Consider the following 18,220-nt stretch of genomic DNA (forward strand, 5'->3'; position numbering starts at 1 on the left):
AGGATTTCAGAACAAAAATGAGCTAGTCTGTAGTGCACTTCATAATTGGTTCTTCTTTAACATTCAGTATCAAATACGACTTGTGAAGAATAGTCACATCAAAATGTTAAGGCTTCTTCTGATGCCCCATCAGAACTTTGTAAGAGACAGCAATTCAATAAAAAAAACAATTTGCTGCTGTTTCTCCAGCAAAAAGTTAGGCGACTTGGTGACCTCAAGAGGAAACCTTCCCCTCAAAGTATTTTATAGAGACATGAAGGGGAAAAATGAATGGAAAAAGGAAGGAATTACAAATGAAATCTCATCGTGTAGAGCTGTGGCATATTGAAGCACCTCCCCAATGGAGTGGTAGGGTATAGAATTCATGTCATGCTTCAGTAAATTGACTTGATGGCCTGAGTAGTCTTGTTTCTTTTTGAGCTTTCTTTATTCTTTTTTATGAAGAAAACACAAAGGTATTCAAACAGATTTTTCTAAAGATCAAAGAACTCAAAAGTAATTGTTTTAAGTACACATTTCGAAAATCAAAATGCATTGATATAGTTTGATAATTTCAGTGAATTGAATTTTCTCTTTTGCTGGTCAGTACCATATACTGATATTAGTCATTTATGGAATCTAAGTTTCTAAGACTATGGCTTCTAGTAGTAATATCTGTACAATGGGAAGATGTCTCCTTTTGAAATATTGACAATATCTTCAAATTTCTTTCAGCTTTCCTTTGCTGCAACTACACCAGTCCTAGCTGATAAAAAGAAGTACCCCTATTTCTTCCGAACAGTTCCGTCAGATAACGCAGTCAATCCTGCGGTCGTCAAGTTCCTCAAACATTTTCATTGGCGTAGGGTAGGAACCTTGACCCAGGATGTACAACGTTTTTCTGAGGTATGACTTCTTGCATTTTTTAATACAGAAAGATAAGTATATGTTGGACCACTCACCATCAGTGTCAATAGTGCTGATAGGTTTATTATTGCCAGTGGAAGATTCTTTGCCCCACCTTTGTTCCCAGTATTCAGAGCAATCTCAAAGTTTTGTAAGAAGAACACATGCCCCTTTATATACTGCAGTTGTCTATGTATTAGTTGTTTGCCATTCTGATGTTATATTGTAACTTGATTTCTGAGGAGATACATGCATAGAAATCACTGAAATTAATAGCTACTGTAAACCACTAGCAAATGAAGATGAACCACAGATTCTTCAACAGATGTTAATCCTCTCAAAGGAGTACATGGGAATGAACAATAATCATCTGCATGGCATTTTTTCATTGTGACACTGACAGTGTGTGCCAACAGACTACCTGAGCGTGAAGGACATTGCACATTTAATACTTGGAGACTTTTGTTCAAGAACACTCGCAATTCAAGGTGCAGTCCATTTCTGTTGGCTCTGTTAGATTGAGAAAGCAAACAGTTTGAAGTTATACAATAAGAATTTACTAATATCCAGCTCTAATTGTATTAATGAACCACACAAACACATGAATGTTAGTCTGCTGAGCTTATTTTCCCTGTAATGTTTGAACACAGCTGTAGCACAACAAATCTCTGCTCCAAATTTCTAACAGCTATTTCGATTCAATTTACTTTTAATGATCATGAAAAGATCACATTGAGATAGCAGAAGGATACACACAGGGCACACCACAGGATACCTGTGCTTTGATTACAACAGCTTAGCACCGGCAGAGGAACTCAGAAGATGCATTATTTCTTGGTCTGTGGATTAGCTGAATTTTAGCTGAATAAATCTTGAATAAATCAGTAAAATAATTATGATGTATGCATCTGGCAAGTGCCTATGTTTGATATTGAGCTGCATTGATGTGAATTAAAGTTATAAAGCATTTTTGAAAGAGTAAAAAGAACTTGAGCAGAAAGAAACATGTTAATTCAACAAGTGTAAATTAAATCAACTCATGAGTTAGAAAATGCTGGTATTGTGAAAGTGTGTGGTAGAGATAGGTGGTGTTTGAAGCACACTCTGCACTTGCTCATTGAACCAGCTTGCAGTCACACTTCCTTTTACAGCTCTGAGCTTCCCATAGTCACTATGAGCTTTGTTCCATGATTATCCTGTAAGCAGAGGCCACTTGTCACCTCCTGAAGCTATTTATCTAGCATTATCCTGACAGTGACCGGCAGAAAGAGCTGATAAACAGATGTTTAGAATTGACAGAAATTGATGTAAATACATTTTAGTAATTAAAACGTTAGTAAGCATAGCGAAACTAAAACAAAGGTTTATCTAAAATTCGTTAAGACAGGTAAATATTGGACTATAAAAAAGCTGATTAGCATCAAATTCCTAAAAAATCAACCGCAATTTTCAGACTCATTTTCAAAGCCTTCAAATTTCCCGGACAATGATCACCCGGGCTCATGATTTGGCCCTGATAATGTGGCGTATAATTTATTTCCTTTGAAGATCCTGATTCAAGTGCACAGATCAGCAAAGACCAGTTATCCAAGCACCATATGGTAAGGCTCACTATTTCTGCTAGCACAATCATAGTTTTTTGATTGTATTAAGATATGAATACAAAAATCAAAGTTGCAAGAATGGCCAAATAGATCAAACTAGCTATATGTTATGACCAAAGTCCAAAGGTATTATCATCATATTCATTGCTATCCAGGATATTACAAGAACCTATACAATTCCCATTATTTGAGCTGTCATTGGATTATCCAGGACTTTGTGCTACAGCCTAATTTTCTGAAGATAAAATGCCAGAATTACATCAGAGGTTAAAATATTAAACTAAAACAGAATTGAAAAACCTGTCTGCTGTAAACCACCCACTATATAAACCTGTTTATCCTCATTTGAATTGTTGTTGGCCTGCATATTCAATTATGTTTCTGTAGGTTGTAAAATAGATCTTTTTTAGTCATTCACAGGATACAGGCATCATCGGCAAAGCTGAATTTCATTGCCAACCCCAATCACTCTGATTTAAGTGGCTCACTGGGTCATTTCAGCAATTCACATTTAGTCAATTACATTATTGTCTGCAGTCTCATGTTGGTGAGATCGAACAAGGAATCAGACTACCTTCCCTCAAGGGCATAAGTGAACTATCTGAGATTCTATGATAATGCAGTAGTTTCATAATTATTATTATTGAGAGTGGTTACTTGTCCTCAGGTGCTGAATTGATTTACATACTAGAATTACTTAATTCTGAACTCACCTGATGGCATGATGGGTTTCAAATGTTGTACCCATTTTGGTCACCCTGTTATAAAAGACACGGTTAAACTGGAAAGAGTGAGTTAAAGATTTATAAGGATGTTGTCATGGTGATGGTTTGAAAAGGCTAGGTCCTTATTCCTTGGAATGCAGGAAAATAAAGGGCATCCATATTCAAGTGTTTAAGATTATGAGAATCATAGATAAAGAAGATGGTAATAATCTTTGCCCCAGGGTAGGGCCTCCAAACTAGGGAACATAAGGTTATGATGAGAAGGGGAAGATTTAAAAGGTGAATGTTTAGAATGAGCTTCCAGAGGAAGTGAAGGAACAAACAATCAGCTAGAGGAATTCTGTAGGACGTACAGCATGTGCAGAAGGAAAGAAATTGTCAATATTTTGGGTCAACACCCTACATTAGGACTGAGAGCGGAGAGGTGAGATGGTCAATATGGAGAGAAGGGGAGTGGCAAGAAAGGGTTCTGAGGGAATTGGTGGGCTGAGGAAGGGTGTAAAGTAATGCCAAGTTGGGAGGAGGGTGGACGTGGAGTTAGAGGACAATGACAGGTGAATGATAGTTGGAGGTAGATAGAGAGAAGAAAAAGAGAGAAAAGCACAATGGCTGAAGCAAGTGGAGTGAGAAGTGCTAAGCAGGAACACAAGGCTCCTCCAGTTCTGGATTCAGGTAAGTAAAAGGAAACAGATTGGGAACTATTCGGGAACAGGTAAATAACTTGGAACCAAATGGGGGTAAATTGGTTAAATAATAGGACAACGGCAGATGCAATCTCAATGGCTCTTCACACAGCTTTAGACCACCCGGACAACTCAAACATCCATGTCAGCATGCTGTTCATTGACTATAGCTCAGCATTTAATACCACCATTCCCACAATCCTGATTGAGAAGTTACAAAACCTGGGCCTCTGTACCTCCCTCTGCAATTGGATCCTCCACTTCCTAACTGGAAGACCACAATCTGTGTGGATTGGTGATAACATATCCTCCTCACTCACGATCAACACTAGTGCATCTCAGGCAGGGCTGTGTGTTTAACCCACAGCTCTGCTCTCTCTGTACTCATGAATGTGTGGCTAGGCACACCATCTATAAATTTGCTGATGATAGAACCATTGTTGGTAGAATCTCAGATGGTGCTGAGAGGGCATACAGGAGTGAGATATGCCAACTAGTGAATGGTGTCACAGCAACAACCTGGCACTCAACATTAGTAAGACAAAAGAGCTGATTGTGGACTTCAGGAAGGGTAAGACAAAGGAACAGCGACTGTACTTCATTAGGAGTTTGAAGAGATTTGGCATGTCAACAAATACACTCAAAAACTTCTATAGATGTACCGTGGAGAGCATTCTGACAGGCTGCATCACTGTCCGGTATTTGGGGGGGGGGGGGAAGGGTACTGCACAGGACTGGAAGAAGCTGCAGAGGGTTGTAAATTTAGTCGGCTCCATCTTGGGTACTAGCCTACAAAGTACCCAGGACATCTTCAAGGAACAGTGTCTCAGAAAGGCAGTGTCCATTATTAAGGATGTCCAGCACCCAGGGCATGCCCTTTTCTCACTGTTACCATCAGGTAGGAGGTACAGAAGCCTGAAGGCACTCACTCAGTGATTCAGAAACAACTTCTTCCCCTCTGCTATCCGATTCCTAAATGGACATTGAACTCTTGCACACTACCTCACTTTTTAATATGTTTTATTTCTGTTTTTTATGCACAATTTTAATCTATTCAATATACATATACTGTAAAAGATTTACTTATTTATTATTATTTAATTTTATTTTTTGTCTTCTTTATTATGTAATGCATTGAACCGCTGCTGCTAAGTTAACAAATTTAACGTCACATGCTGGTGATAATAAACCTGATTCTGATTCTGAATTGGGTGGATAGAGCAAGAAAGAGGAAGGAGATTGTGGAGGTGGCAGCAGAGGGGTGGAGGTAAGGAGAGGAGGAGAGGAGAGGAGAAGACAAATCCGATTATTCATGGAAGTATCCAGATATAAACATTAGCATCTAACAACATATATTGCATACTTGGACCGAGCTACAACTAAATTCAATTGCACATTCATGGATGTTAGAATGATAAAGAGGTGTTAGGTTAGTGGAATATTATGGTGTGGTAAAAGCTCAGCTATGTTTGCGTTGAACAACGGGACACATAAAATGGGCAACTGTCTAGATACTGACTGGAATCAAAGGGCATGAGCAAGATCTTCAATGAATATTTATTATCAGTACTCACTAGAGAGGAGGATGTGGAGGATGGAGAGGGGAATGCTAACATTCTCCAACATTTCGGTGCTAGGAAGAAGGTGTTTGATCCGGTTATATTGATTCAGAGGTTTTCTGAAATTCAAGAAAGAGGCATAAAATTTAGCTTCGAGAAAATACAAAACCAGGTGCACTACAATGACTAGGAAAAGTCACTGAACAATTACAATTTACAATTATTGTTGTATAAAATTACAACTAAGCAAAGGCAAGTTAGACTACAAGGAAAAATACTAGAAAAACAACAAATCTACATCCTCTTCCAGCATAGGGAGTACAAGAAATAGTGTTGTAGATTTGGGTGGATAAATCCCCAGGACCTGATGGGATCTATTCAATGATGTTAAGGGAAGCAAAGGAGAAAATTACTGGAGCTCTGATGGAAACTTTAGCACTTTCATTAATCGATCAGGAGGTTAACTAATGTTGTCCCCTGTTCAAAAGGAGCAGTAGAAGTAAGATTGGAAAGTGTAGGCTAGTGAAACTTCTGTCAGTGGTAGGGAAATTGTTGGAGAAGATTTTGTGGAAGAGGATCTATGTTTACTTGGAAAGATAGGCACCGATTAGGAGGAGTCTACATGGTTTTGTGCAGGGAGATCATGTCTCAAATCTGATTGAGTTTCATTGAGGAGCTAATGAAAAATAATAAGAGCAAGGCAGATAATGTTGTTCTACTGGACTTTGGGAAGGCTTTTGACAAATTCCTGGAAGGTCAGGTAGTCTAGAATGTTAAGGCACAAAGGATATAAGGCATATTGGAAAATTGAGTCTGAAATTGGCTTGGTAACGAAAAGCAGAGGATGGTAATGGTGGATGAGTGCTTTATTGACCAGAAATCTGTAACAAGGGTATATTGCAGGGATTGGGTCTAGGAACATTTGCTGTTTATAATATACATAAATAACCTGGAAGAGAATGTAGGTGATCTGATTGGTAAGTTTGTTGATGATCTGAAAGTTGTAGATGTTGAAGAAGTTCATCTCAGAATACAGTGGGACATACATCTGCTGGAGGTTTGCATAGAGCAGCGGCAGATGGAATGTATTTCAGAGAAATGTGAGAGAGTGCACATTGGAATTGAAATTCACATAGGGCACTGATAGGCCTTAGCTACACTGATAGACAGTGGGAACTTTGGGTACAAGTTCATAGCACCTTGAAAATGATAGCACAGGTGGATAGAGCAGTGAAGAAGGCATTTGATATGCTTGGTCTCAAAGGCCGAGGCCTTGAAGATAAGATTTGAGAGGTCACATTGTGATGGTGCAAAAGGTAGTTAGAGTCCTTGGAGTATTGTATACATTTCGGATCGTCATGCTAAAGGAAGAATGTGGTAGCAATATGATTTACTAGGATATTGTCTGAAATGGAAGGCTATAGTTATGAAGAGAGGTTTAATAGGCTGTGTTTGTACCCACTGGAGATTAGGAGACTGAGGGTTCAGTTTTATAAAATCATGAGGGGCATAAATATGATAGTCAATAAATTTCCCTGGACATGTGAGGATCAAGCTAAAGGGTACAGGCTTAAAGTGAGAGGGAAATAATTTTAAGGAGGTCTGAGGGATATGTGTTTCACCCAGCCTGGTACTTATCAGAGGAGGTATAGAGGCAGGTACAATTATCATGTTTAAAAAAGTATTTGTACAGATATTTTGATAGGAAATTTGTGGAACTGTACTGATCTAATGAAGGCAAATGTGATTAGTGCAGATAGGTATCAGTCACTAAAGATGATGTGGACTGTAAGGGTCTAATTTTGTATTGTATAATTCTATGATCCAGTCCAACATTTATTTATTACTTCTAATGTTCAGACCTATATTTTCTTCTAAATTAATTGCATCATATCAAATTAACTGGACTGTTATATCTGTTTATGGGACCACTTGTACAGATTGCCTGTCATCTTTGTCTACATTTTAATAATGATTTTATCTCAATATAAAGAAATACTATCACTAAACTTGTGACAATGCAATGTATATAGAAGAAATAGTTTTTTTTCACCTTCATGCTTGAAGTCCATTTCCAATCATCTTATTCTGCCAATGTGAGGCTGCTTTCAATTATTGTAAACCAATACTTTATTTAATTAATCCTACAACTGTTATTATATCTTTATTAAATTAGTTTCATAATTTGAAACATAAAATCTTCACTTTGGTACTTTGCAATTAGATGACCCAAAATCTTGTTAATTATTTTCATGTTTTGTCTTCATTTCTCCTTGCCATTGTGAATTTAATTTATTTGATAGCTAATGTAGATTAAAATATTTCACACAAAGTCCAGCTGTGAGGCTAGGCATAGCTATAGATTTGCTGAAGATACAACCATTGTTGGTAGAATCTCAGGTGGTGATGACAGGACGTATAGGAGTGAGATATGCCAACTATTGGAGTGGTGCTGCAGCAACAACCTGGCATTCAATGTCAGTCAGACGAAAGAGCTGATTGTGGACTTCAGGAAGGTTAAGATGAAGGAACACATACCAGTCCTCATAGAGGGATCACAAGTTGAGAGAGTGAGCAGTTTCAGCTTCCTGGGTGTCAGGATCTCTGAGGATCTAGCCTAGTCCCAACAAATCGATGTATTTATAAAGAAGGCAAGACAGTGACTGTACTTAATTAGGAGTTTGAAGAAATTTGGCATTTCAACAAATACACTCAAAAACTTCTATAGATGTATCATGGAGAGCATTCTGACGGGCTGCATCACTGTCTGGTATGGGGAGAGGGGAGGAGGCTACTGCACAGGACTGAAAGAACCTGCAGAGGGTTGTAAATCTAGTCAGCTCCATCTTGAGTACTAGCCCACAAAGTACCCAGGACATCTTCAAGGAGTGGTGTCTCAGAAAGGCAGCGTCCATTATTAAAGACCTCCACCACCCAGGACATGCCCTTTTCTCATCGTTACCGTCAGGTAGGAGGTACAGAAGCCTGAAGGCACACACTCAGAGATTCAGGAACAGCTTCTTCCCCTCTGCCATCCAATTCCTAAATGGACATTGAACCTGTGAACACGACCTCACTTTTTTAATATACAATTATTTCTGTTTTTTTTTACACAATTTTAATCTATTCAATATACGTATACTGATACTTATTTATTATTATTTTCTCTTCTTCTATATTATATATTGCATTGAACTATTGCTGCTAAGTTAACAAATTTCACGACACACGCTGGTGATAATAAACCTGATTCTGATTTATCTTCAGAATAAACTTCATTTATTACAAGAGCTGTCACCTATCCTTGAATGAATTCTCACTGACTGGAAGTTTCTGGTGGCACCCTATTTGATGCTTTGCCCTCAACCACTCTGCAATCCCCACCCTATCTCAATCATACGTATTGAGTGAATATAAAGGAGAAGGCCTTGATTTACAGCAAGCCTGAATGGTCAGCTTGTTTTGGGAGCCCGATGTATTTCTGCTTTGATCAGTATTCTCCCTGGTGGTTATGGCATGGTTGTTATGTACATAAATATAGAACAATACAGTTTAGTTCGATACCCACATGCTCAGGATGTTGTGCTGAACTTCTGACCTACTCTAAGATTAATTTAACCCTTCCCACCTACATCGCCCTCCGTTTTTCTATCATCCATGTTTCTTAATTGCTCCTAATGTATCTGCCTCCATCACCGCCCCTGGCAGGGCATTCCAAACACCTACCAGTATCTGTATTAAAAAAAACCTTACCTCTGACATCCCCCCCACTATACTTCCTCCAATCACCTTAAAATTACACCCTTTGTATTAGCAATTTCTACCTGGGGAAAGAGGATCTAGCTGTCTACTCTATCTATGTCTTTTATCATCTGTTTTCAAGTCACCTCTTATCCTCCTTTGCTACAGAGAGAAAAGCCCAGCTCGTTCAGCCTATGCTCATTAGATACACTCTCTAGTCCAGGCTGCATTCTGGTCAATCTCCTCAGCATTGAATGATGTAGTACCAAGCATTGGGTACTGGACCCCACACTTGTGGTTGAGGGCAGTCTGAACTGATTGCAGCCAGCTCCATGTAGCCTTCTCCTCTGCCTCCCTAATACAGTGCTCCACACCAAGTCACTTAATGTTCAAGAATATCGTAAATCAATATGCTGAGTTCAATAACTATTTCATATTTTTGTTTTCTAATTCTGTGTTGTTTTTTGGATTTTAATTTGTCCTGATCTTACCATGTGACAGGCTACCTTCCTGGACATATTCCATTGCTCTTTATTAGCATTACCTCCAGTACACCATAAGACATAGGAGCAGAATTCGGCCATTCAGCCCATCAAGTCTGCTCTGCCATTCCATTATGGCTGATCCCAGATCCCACTCAATACGCCTGCCTTCTGACCATATCCTTTAATGCCTTGACTAATCAGGAAGCTATCAATTTCCACCTTAAGTATACACATGAACTTGGCCTCCACTAAAGTCTCCAGCAGAGCATTCCACAGATTCACTACTCTCTGGCTAAAAAGAATTCCTCCTTACCTCTAATATTAAATTGCTCGTACAAAAGGAAGGAAAGACTGCTTTATATTTTACTAAAAGGTCACCCCTCAATTTTGAGGCTGTGTCCTCTAGTTCTGGATACCCCCACCATAGAAACATCCTCTCCACATCCACCTTATCTTGTCATTTCAACATTCGGTAGGTTTTGATGAGATCCCTCACATTCTTTGAAATTACAATGAGTAGGGGCCATTGTTTGTAACTCAGCTTTTCATTCCAAACTTCACTAATACTACAATTACCAAGTTCTCTATCACTTAATTACACCCAATTCCCAGGCAAAGTTGCACTTCAGTACACTTGCCCATTCTTAGGGCACTTGTCCATTATCAATGCTTATGACTGAAAGGGAATTAATTTATAATTCTTACAGAACAGGAAACAACATCTGTAATTTTTACATTTGCAAATTAAGTTTGTAAATTTAATTTCCCGATCAATATTATAAACCCCATAACAGGGACAAATAAAAATCTATTGAATTTCAGTAATTCAGTTAGAAAATAACGTGTTCTATATATATTGTAGAATACAATATTATGTTATGTTATTCAATGAGTATCTTTTGGTTTATGTTGAGCAAGTCGCAAGTGGTTTACTGATATTACAATCAATATGATGTTATAATGCTTTTACTTAATTGGGAGATTTGCTAATTATTTAATAGTCAGCTATTTGACTGTGTTTTCAATCATTCCTAATTGAGTTACAGGACAGTTTTAAAAGAGAACCTACCACAGAGAAAATGCATCATATCTCTGTAAAAATTAATGACCTTGTCAACAGCTAACTAGTCTATGCAGGCAAATGTCTACATCTTTATCAAGCAAACCAGAAAGTTTACAAATAAATTTTCCTTCAGTCAGGTAGTTAGGAGGAAAAAATTACCATGTAGAAATCTGAATGTTGAGAAATCCTTATTTCAAATTGCTCATAAATAAGGAGGGTAAGACTGCTTTATGTTTCACAATTTGTATTACAGTAATTTGTGTGTGCATAGCATTTAACTCGGCCTTCTTTACAAGATACACTCACATTACTGAAAAGCTGTAATGCTAAGATAATTATTTTACATTACAGGAGAGGTCAGGTGGGTGTATAGAGAGTTAAGAGAGGAGAGGAGTTCACAAAATTTGGGGATATTTTTTGCTGCTATTTTAATTCTTTCAGGAAAAAAAGCAATTGTACAATAAACAGGGCGTAAAGCTGAAAGATATACTCTTCTACCAAAGATCTAAATGGGAAATTACACCAAAGTCACTTTATTGCTGGGCTATGTAACTTCAGGACTTTTCCTACAACATACCATTGGACTGAAAACCTGCTATCCTGGTTTTCAGGATACTGAGTAGTAGGAAAACGAGAGGGATTTTATTAGTCCATCAAAGGTTATAGTTAAGCCTTTCAGCTCACCAAAATAAGGGATGGACACCACATGCGATTTGTTAGATTGCCATGATGGTGAGCACAGACAGCGCTGTTCCTATGCTGTACATGACACGTCTCAAAGAATCTGTACACTGTAGCTACCATTAATTAAAAAGTTGTGGTTTATTTGTGGAGTACTTAAATGGTAGTACAAACTTACAGAACTGAGAGTATCATAATTTCCAGCAAACCCCTTTTAAGGATTTGCTTAATATTTGCTTAGTATGAATGCCTTAATTGAAATCTTATGCCTGTTGCAGCCTCTACCTTCAACATCAAGACAGGATGAAAGTTACACTGTAGTCAAGGTCATATTGGCTATTTCTGCCTATACTTGAACACGTAATAGGTTGAAGCAACAAACAATCTGCTGGAGGACCTTAATGGTTCAAGCAGTATCCGTGGGTGGGAGGAAGGAATTGTCAACATTTCTGGTCAAGAACTTTCATCAGGATTGCACCAGTTATGGGAGTGAGACAACAGCAGAACTAATACAGAGAATCAGAACAAAACAATTTTCAAGCCTAGTTTTAGGAGGGTTTGATAGCAGACACTGTTCCAACATGCACTAGTGACACACTATATCACAGTGCAAAAAAAACCCTCATTCATTGTAGAGATACTGGCGGGTTGATGCATTGAGCCATTTGGGCATCGCGGTTAGTGCAGCTCTGTTACAGCTTGGGATTCAATGTCTGAGGCCTCTCGAAGGAGTCTCTGTACTTCCTTGCTGTGGATTGCATAGGTTTTCTTCAGGTGCTCTGGTTTCCTCCCACAATCCAAAGACGCAGTGGGTAGGTTAATTAATCGTTGTAAATTGTCCCATGATTAGGCTAGGGTTAAATCGGGGTTGTCAGGGGTTGCTAGGTGGCACTGTTAAAAGTGCAGGAAGAGCCTATTCCACGCTGTCTCACTAGATAAATAAATACTGAAACTGAGATCAAAGGATTAATTTACAAGTGTGTGTTGAGAGTCTATACTCTGTACCACAGTGAGTATTTACAAGTCATTATTGGTATCTATCTGCATCTGTTTGCAGTTAAAGTGTTCAAGTTGAAGGAAGAGTGATAAATCAAATTGCCAAAAATACACAGTCAGTTCAGCAATTGATTTGGATGGTATCAGCCTGTTCAAGCTCCAGTAAAGGAGAGAGCTACAACACGTCTACCCATGCTAGATAACCAGCTATATTTAAGCTGTCAATCAGCATTGCGATCCATGTTTCATCCTGTCACTATCTCTAAGATGAATGAAGTTTTTTTGCATTGTGATTTTAGATTACCAATCACTCATTCAGTTGGAGGGCATCAATGATTGCTGTCAGAATGAAGCAGATTGACTATTTATTCTAAACGAATTGGCACTTCTCTGAGAAAAAGCCGACAAGCCAATTTGTTGTGCATTTACTAATATTCTATACAGTTAACATTAAGCCTCATGTCCTAAGTCATTAAAAACCAAAAAATAGTTGGTGTATAGGAGTCCATTGATACCTAATTGCTTAAATTCAAATTATTAGCTCAGTGATTCCTGATAAAGAAGCAGACGTAAGGTTTTATTCCAATAATATTGATCGCTCTTATACCTTCTGATCTATTTGAAAATGTAAGTTATTTCATCATTAAATCAGCATATGTTTATTCCAGTTAAATGTTCCCTGCCTGACTAGGTTTAAAATGATATCAGAAGAATTTGATGATGATTATTGAAAAACAGAATATTGGAAAATATTTTAAATTCATACATTGACAGTGTATCTATGGTTAATTTCCCAATAAGAATGCCATCACCCCTGTAATTTGAAGTCCATACAGCTTTTCCTTGCTTTACATTTGTAGTAACTGTAACCTTCCAAAGTAAATTACTTTTAAGATGGAGAAGTTTTGTGAGCCTTAGAGTTCAAGTGAATGCTCAAGTGTTCAAAGTCAAAGTGACATTGTTGAATGTTTCCCACATCTTCTGAGGAAATGAATCATCTTTTTGGTAGTTATAAATGTGCTTCAATAATTTCTACGTCCATCATTGTTCCAATTTTTCTTAAGCTTGAATAAAAAGTTTTGATATCAGCTACAGCTGGACTATAAATTATTACAACCTCAATCCATCAGCACTTTCGGCCTTGTCTTCACACAATTTTTATCAATGATTTCCTGTTGCCAAGCCAGTTTTTAATGCTTTGCCAGGTTGTTTTCTTCAGCCTACATTTTACCATTGCTGGAGCTCATTACCTTTACTTCTATGTATTAGATTAGTTTTTCCTTGCAAATAAATTTCAGATTCCACTATGGACATTCTTTTGGCAATTCATCAACACAGGGATTGCTGGAATGCAAAATCCTTGGAGAGCTATTTGAAAACTGCACCAGACACATGAGTAATGTACCCAGAAAAATTAATAGAGCGAGGCTCAGCTTGTTTTCATGGATGGGTCTCATTTTCATTCTGTAAATCTGTCACATCACTAAACCTGATATGACAGGTTGGAGATATGGCTAAAGATGGATTGGAGCATAATGTGCGGAAGGCTGGAGTTTTCAAAGATCAATGGGAATATGTAGGACGCACACGCATAATTGCAGTTGTGGTGTAGAAGTGGAACAGCAGTATATGCCAGTTTAGAAAGGTAGAGAAACTTCATGGGCAGAGAATTTTCTGCAGAGCTTAGCCCTCTTATCTGGACACTTCCCATACAGCCCAAAGAATTGTTCCAAATCAAAAAGACATTGACATCTTTCCTTCTTGTGATCACCCCCCTGCCTCACAGTTGCTTTCTTGCAAAATGTCCTTCCAGGAAATTGGTTGCCTAACAGATTGTATGGCTGTTTCACTTCATCAATAATCCACAATTTTAATTAGGTGAGAAATTAGACGAGAAAACAAGTCATGAGCTTAAATGTCAACTACAATGGGATGGCACCTGGCAGAAGCAGAGTGACTTTGAGTCAGCACATTGATACCCAATTTTTACCCCATTAATTGCATAGCAATGTATTTGGAATAAACAATAGCCTATGGCAAAAGAGTAGAAGAAAGAAGTTTTCATGTGTCACATAGGTGATTAATCTAACATTACATAGAGTATCTTTTCAGGTTCTCTAAATTTAAGGATTCCAAATATATTGAAAAATATGCTGTTACAAAATAAACAAGAGAAAATCTGCCGATGCTGGAAATCCAAGCAACAGACATAAAATTCTGGGAGAAGTCAGCAGGCCAGGCAACATCTATGGAAAGGGTAAACAGTTGATGTTTCAGGCCAAGACTCTTCACCAGTTCTGCTGAATGGGCTCGGCCCAAAACATCAACTGTTTACTCTTCTATTCTATTTGTTTAGTAGGCCTCACAAAATCATAAGGCAAACAAAATCATAAGTTAACTGCTTTTAAGTTAGCTACAAGCTTTTTTTTATTATTCATTAAGTTTGTTATAATAAAATCCCACAACTTTTCTTGTAGGCTGAATTTTCTGAGAAATTTTAAACAATTTCTTTTTATGTCTTTTGGTGTTGTTTTTTAATCCTTGTGCTTTGTTTGCACAACATTCCATATTTGACTAAAACTTCTGTTTTTCACTTGGTTTCCTGTGGATTATTTTAAGCTTTTCTCTCCAACTTGCTGATCAGAGGAAGAAATGTGTTTCTCAGAATCTTTGATCTGGTTCTCAACATCTTTTCCATTCTTGAATGCCACCTAAGGAACTCTTGTTAAAATGCTTAAAGTCAGAGGTAAGGTGGGAGTTAATGCTCTTCGCATTTAGGTGAATGTTTTAGTAGCTTTCTCGTCAATGTGAATCAAGTCAAAGTCACTGTTGACTGACTGAATTCTGGAGCTGAGGTGACAGTGACAGTCCTTGACACTAAAGCAGCATTTGAAACAGTGTGGCATAAAGGCACCCTAGTAAAATGGAAATCAAAGAAAAGCATGTCAGTTGTTGGAACTTGAGCAAAAGATGATGCTCGTTTTCATCAGTAGCCAATCAACCCCGCCTAGGATATTATGTTTTTTATTATTGGATTTTATTTGCCACATGGATATCAAAACATACTATGAAATGCATTGTTGCATCAGTTTTGCTGTGTGCTGGCTATGTCATGTTTTCGGCACCAACATAGCATGCCCAGAACTTACTAACCCTAACCCGTATGTCTTATTTTTGGAATATGGGAGGAAACCAGAGCACCTGGAGGAAATGCGTTTGAACAGGGAGAACGTACAAACTCCTCACAGACATTGAATCTCAATCACTGGTATTGTAAATTGTTCCAGTAACCACTTCTCAACCATGCTGGTTCATTGTAAGCATTCCTTGGGAATATCCTATGCCCAACCATTTTAGCTGCCTAATCAATGACAACCTTTTTATCATAAAGTTCAGAAGTAGGGATGTTCACTGATTGCTGCATAATATTAAAGTCCATTTGAAACCCTCAGCAAAGGAAGCAGCCTATACCTGCATGAGGCAAGACCTAGTCAACATTGCATTGGCAGGTGACATTTGCACCTCAGAATGGCAGGCAATGACCATTTCCACCAAGAGTTCAATTATCTAATCTTGCACTCAATAACACAAACATTACTGAATCCTTCAGTGTTAACATTTTGGGAGTTACCGTTGACCAGAAATCCAAACTGAACTGACCACCTAAATACATTGGCTACAAGAACAGTTCTGAGGCTGGATATCCTGTTGCAAGTGATTCATCTGCAAGAGTGCCTTCAAATGTTCTCCATTTGTCTGATTAGGTACAGCTTACATGGGCTGAAGCTGGGGAAATGTTTCTCACTCACCACTCTGCATAGACCCTCAGCTCCGGGGCAAAGAAGTCTGCTTGATTGGCACCCCTTTCCCCACGCTAAACGTTCATTCCTCCTTCACACCAGCATATTAATGGCCACAATATTTGCAAAATGTATTGCAGTTCTTTACTAGTCTATGCTGACAGCTCCACCTAAGTCCACAATCTCTAGCAAAAAGAGCAGGGTATAATGCACATAAAAACACCTCAGTTTGCGCATATACGCAATTGCTTGATTTGAAGATAAAGGGCCACTCCTTCAAGGCTCCCTGGACTGCTCATCCCTCCTCACCCATCTTTCTACAGCAACAGAAGGAGGTGTAATATCCATCTTTTCATCTCCCCATCAACACCACCTTAGTGATCTAAAAAGCCCTTCCATATGAGGTTGATAGTCACCTCGCTTCCAACCTGGTCTACTATATTTTGTGTTCGAGGTGTGGCCTCCTCTACCCCTGGAGAAAACAAGGTAAATGAGTTAATATCTTTTTGGCGCTCCCATACTCCATTCACTCCATCCACAACTGAGTTTCCATTTGCATGACATTTTTAACTCTCCTTCCCACTGCCACACTCATGTCTATTGATGGTCTTCTCCATTACTTCAGAGATGCCAAAAAGAAATTTAAAGAACAACATTTCAAAATTTGTTTTGTGTCGTTTACAACCCAGTAGTATAGCTATTGAATTTTCCAATTTCAGGTAACTCACACCCACTCAACTGTCCATCCAGTTTTCTTTGTCCACAAGTCGCACCCCACCTGGTTTCACCTAGCCATCTTCCCTCTCCCATATGTCTCCACCTATTACTGACCAGCCTTTTTCTCAACCCTTTCTTACTGTGACACACTGGTTATCTTTCCTGATGCAAGCTCTTGACCGGAAACATTCACTTAAACATTTTGCCTCTACCAAATGGGCTTGAAAGGTTGTGCTCTTGAAGAACTCTCGTCCTTGCCTCTGGATTTCCTTGGGGTTGTATCATCAGGCTACCAACTTCAGCAGCTTTATCAGTGATGATGCTTTGAGGAAGGAAATTACTTTGCAGGTGCTTGCTTCCATTTGATAAATAATATAATGGCTTGTCTTTTGCAATTAAACATTTACTTTGCACAATGTTATTATCCTTAATATTGTGTTTACTCTCTGTGGATGGCTATGTGAAAGGTGTAATGCAGTGTACTAACCCATAGATTCTAGGAGGTAAATTGATGGATAGTGCTCTCATTTCAGATACTTTGGGCTGCAGTGATCTGTGTGAGTTCTTTGAACAGAATAACAAGATTCAAGCCATTTATCCCTTTCTGTTTTTTTAATTAATTGAGTGACTAAGGTGAAATGAGAAGAAAAACAAGCAAAACTCAAAGGGCAAAAACAATTAGAAACCAAGTGAATTAAGAAGCAATATTAATTGATGTAAACAGCAAGCACTACAAGTATAAAGAGCCAATTAAACCTATTTTCAGTTGACATTTTTAACAGTTAAAATTTAACATTTAATCTGAGCTGAGATAAAGATGATTTTATGATGCAAAGGTCGTGAGAAAGAGATCAGAGAGTATAGTAGACAGCTGTGATGTGGCGGAGGGCATGATTGAAGAAAGATGGCAAACGATCAGGTAAAGAAATCAAAGATCAGCAGCTGATGCAAAATGAAAAAAACAGAAAACTTTGTAATTGTTCAACTATTTGGTGGTAAATTTATATGTTAATAAATTTATGATTAATTGGCATATGACTAATGTGATTGCAAAAGAGAATGTTAGGAATGTAAACTGATATGTCTTACCATAAATACAGTGAGATTTCTGAGGATGAGGAACAATGTGTTGGAACTTAATGAATTGTATTTATGAGAGACATTAATATATTATTGATTAAATAATAAGAGAGAGGCATGAAGCCATGGAAAAATTAAGGGTTTGAAAGTGTTACACGCATGGAATCGGCAGCGCAGTAGATACAGCAATTGTGCTTGTGA

The 18,220-nt window shown here is 38.1% G+C and overlaps 1 protein-coding gene across 1 annotated transcript in view; it reads left to right on the plus strand.

Moving 5' to 3' along the window:
* gabbr2 (gamma-aminobutyric acid (GABA) B receptor, 2) overlaps window positions 1-18,220 on the plus strand; it is a 973,371-nt gene that overhangs the window by 593,663 nt on the left and 361,488 nt on the right. The window contains exon 3 of the mRNA XM_059972542.1: window positions 715-885. Coding sequence (XP_059828525.1) covers window positions 715-885 — 171 coding nt within the window. The remainder of the gene's footprint in view (window positions 1-714; window positions 886-18,220) is intronic.

The sequence above is a fragment of the Hypanus sabinus genome, chromosome 6 (assembly GCF_030144855.1).
Source record: "Hypanus sabinus isolate sHypSab1 chromosome 6, sHypSab1.hap1, whole genome shotgun sequence".
In the NCBI taxonomy this organism is placed as follows: domain Eukaryota; kingdom Metazoa; phylum Chordata; class Chondrichthyes; order Myliobatiformes; family Dasyatidae; genus Hypanus; species Hypanus sabinus.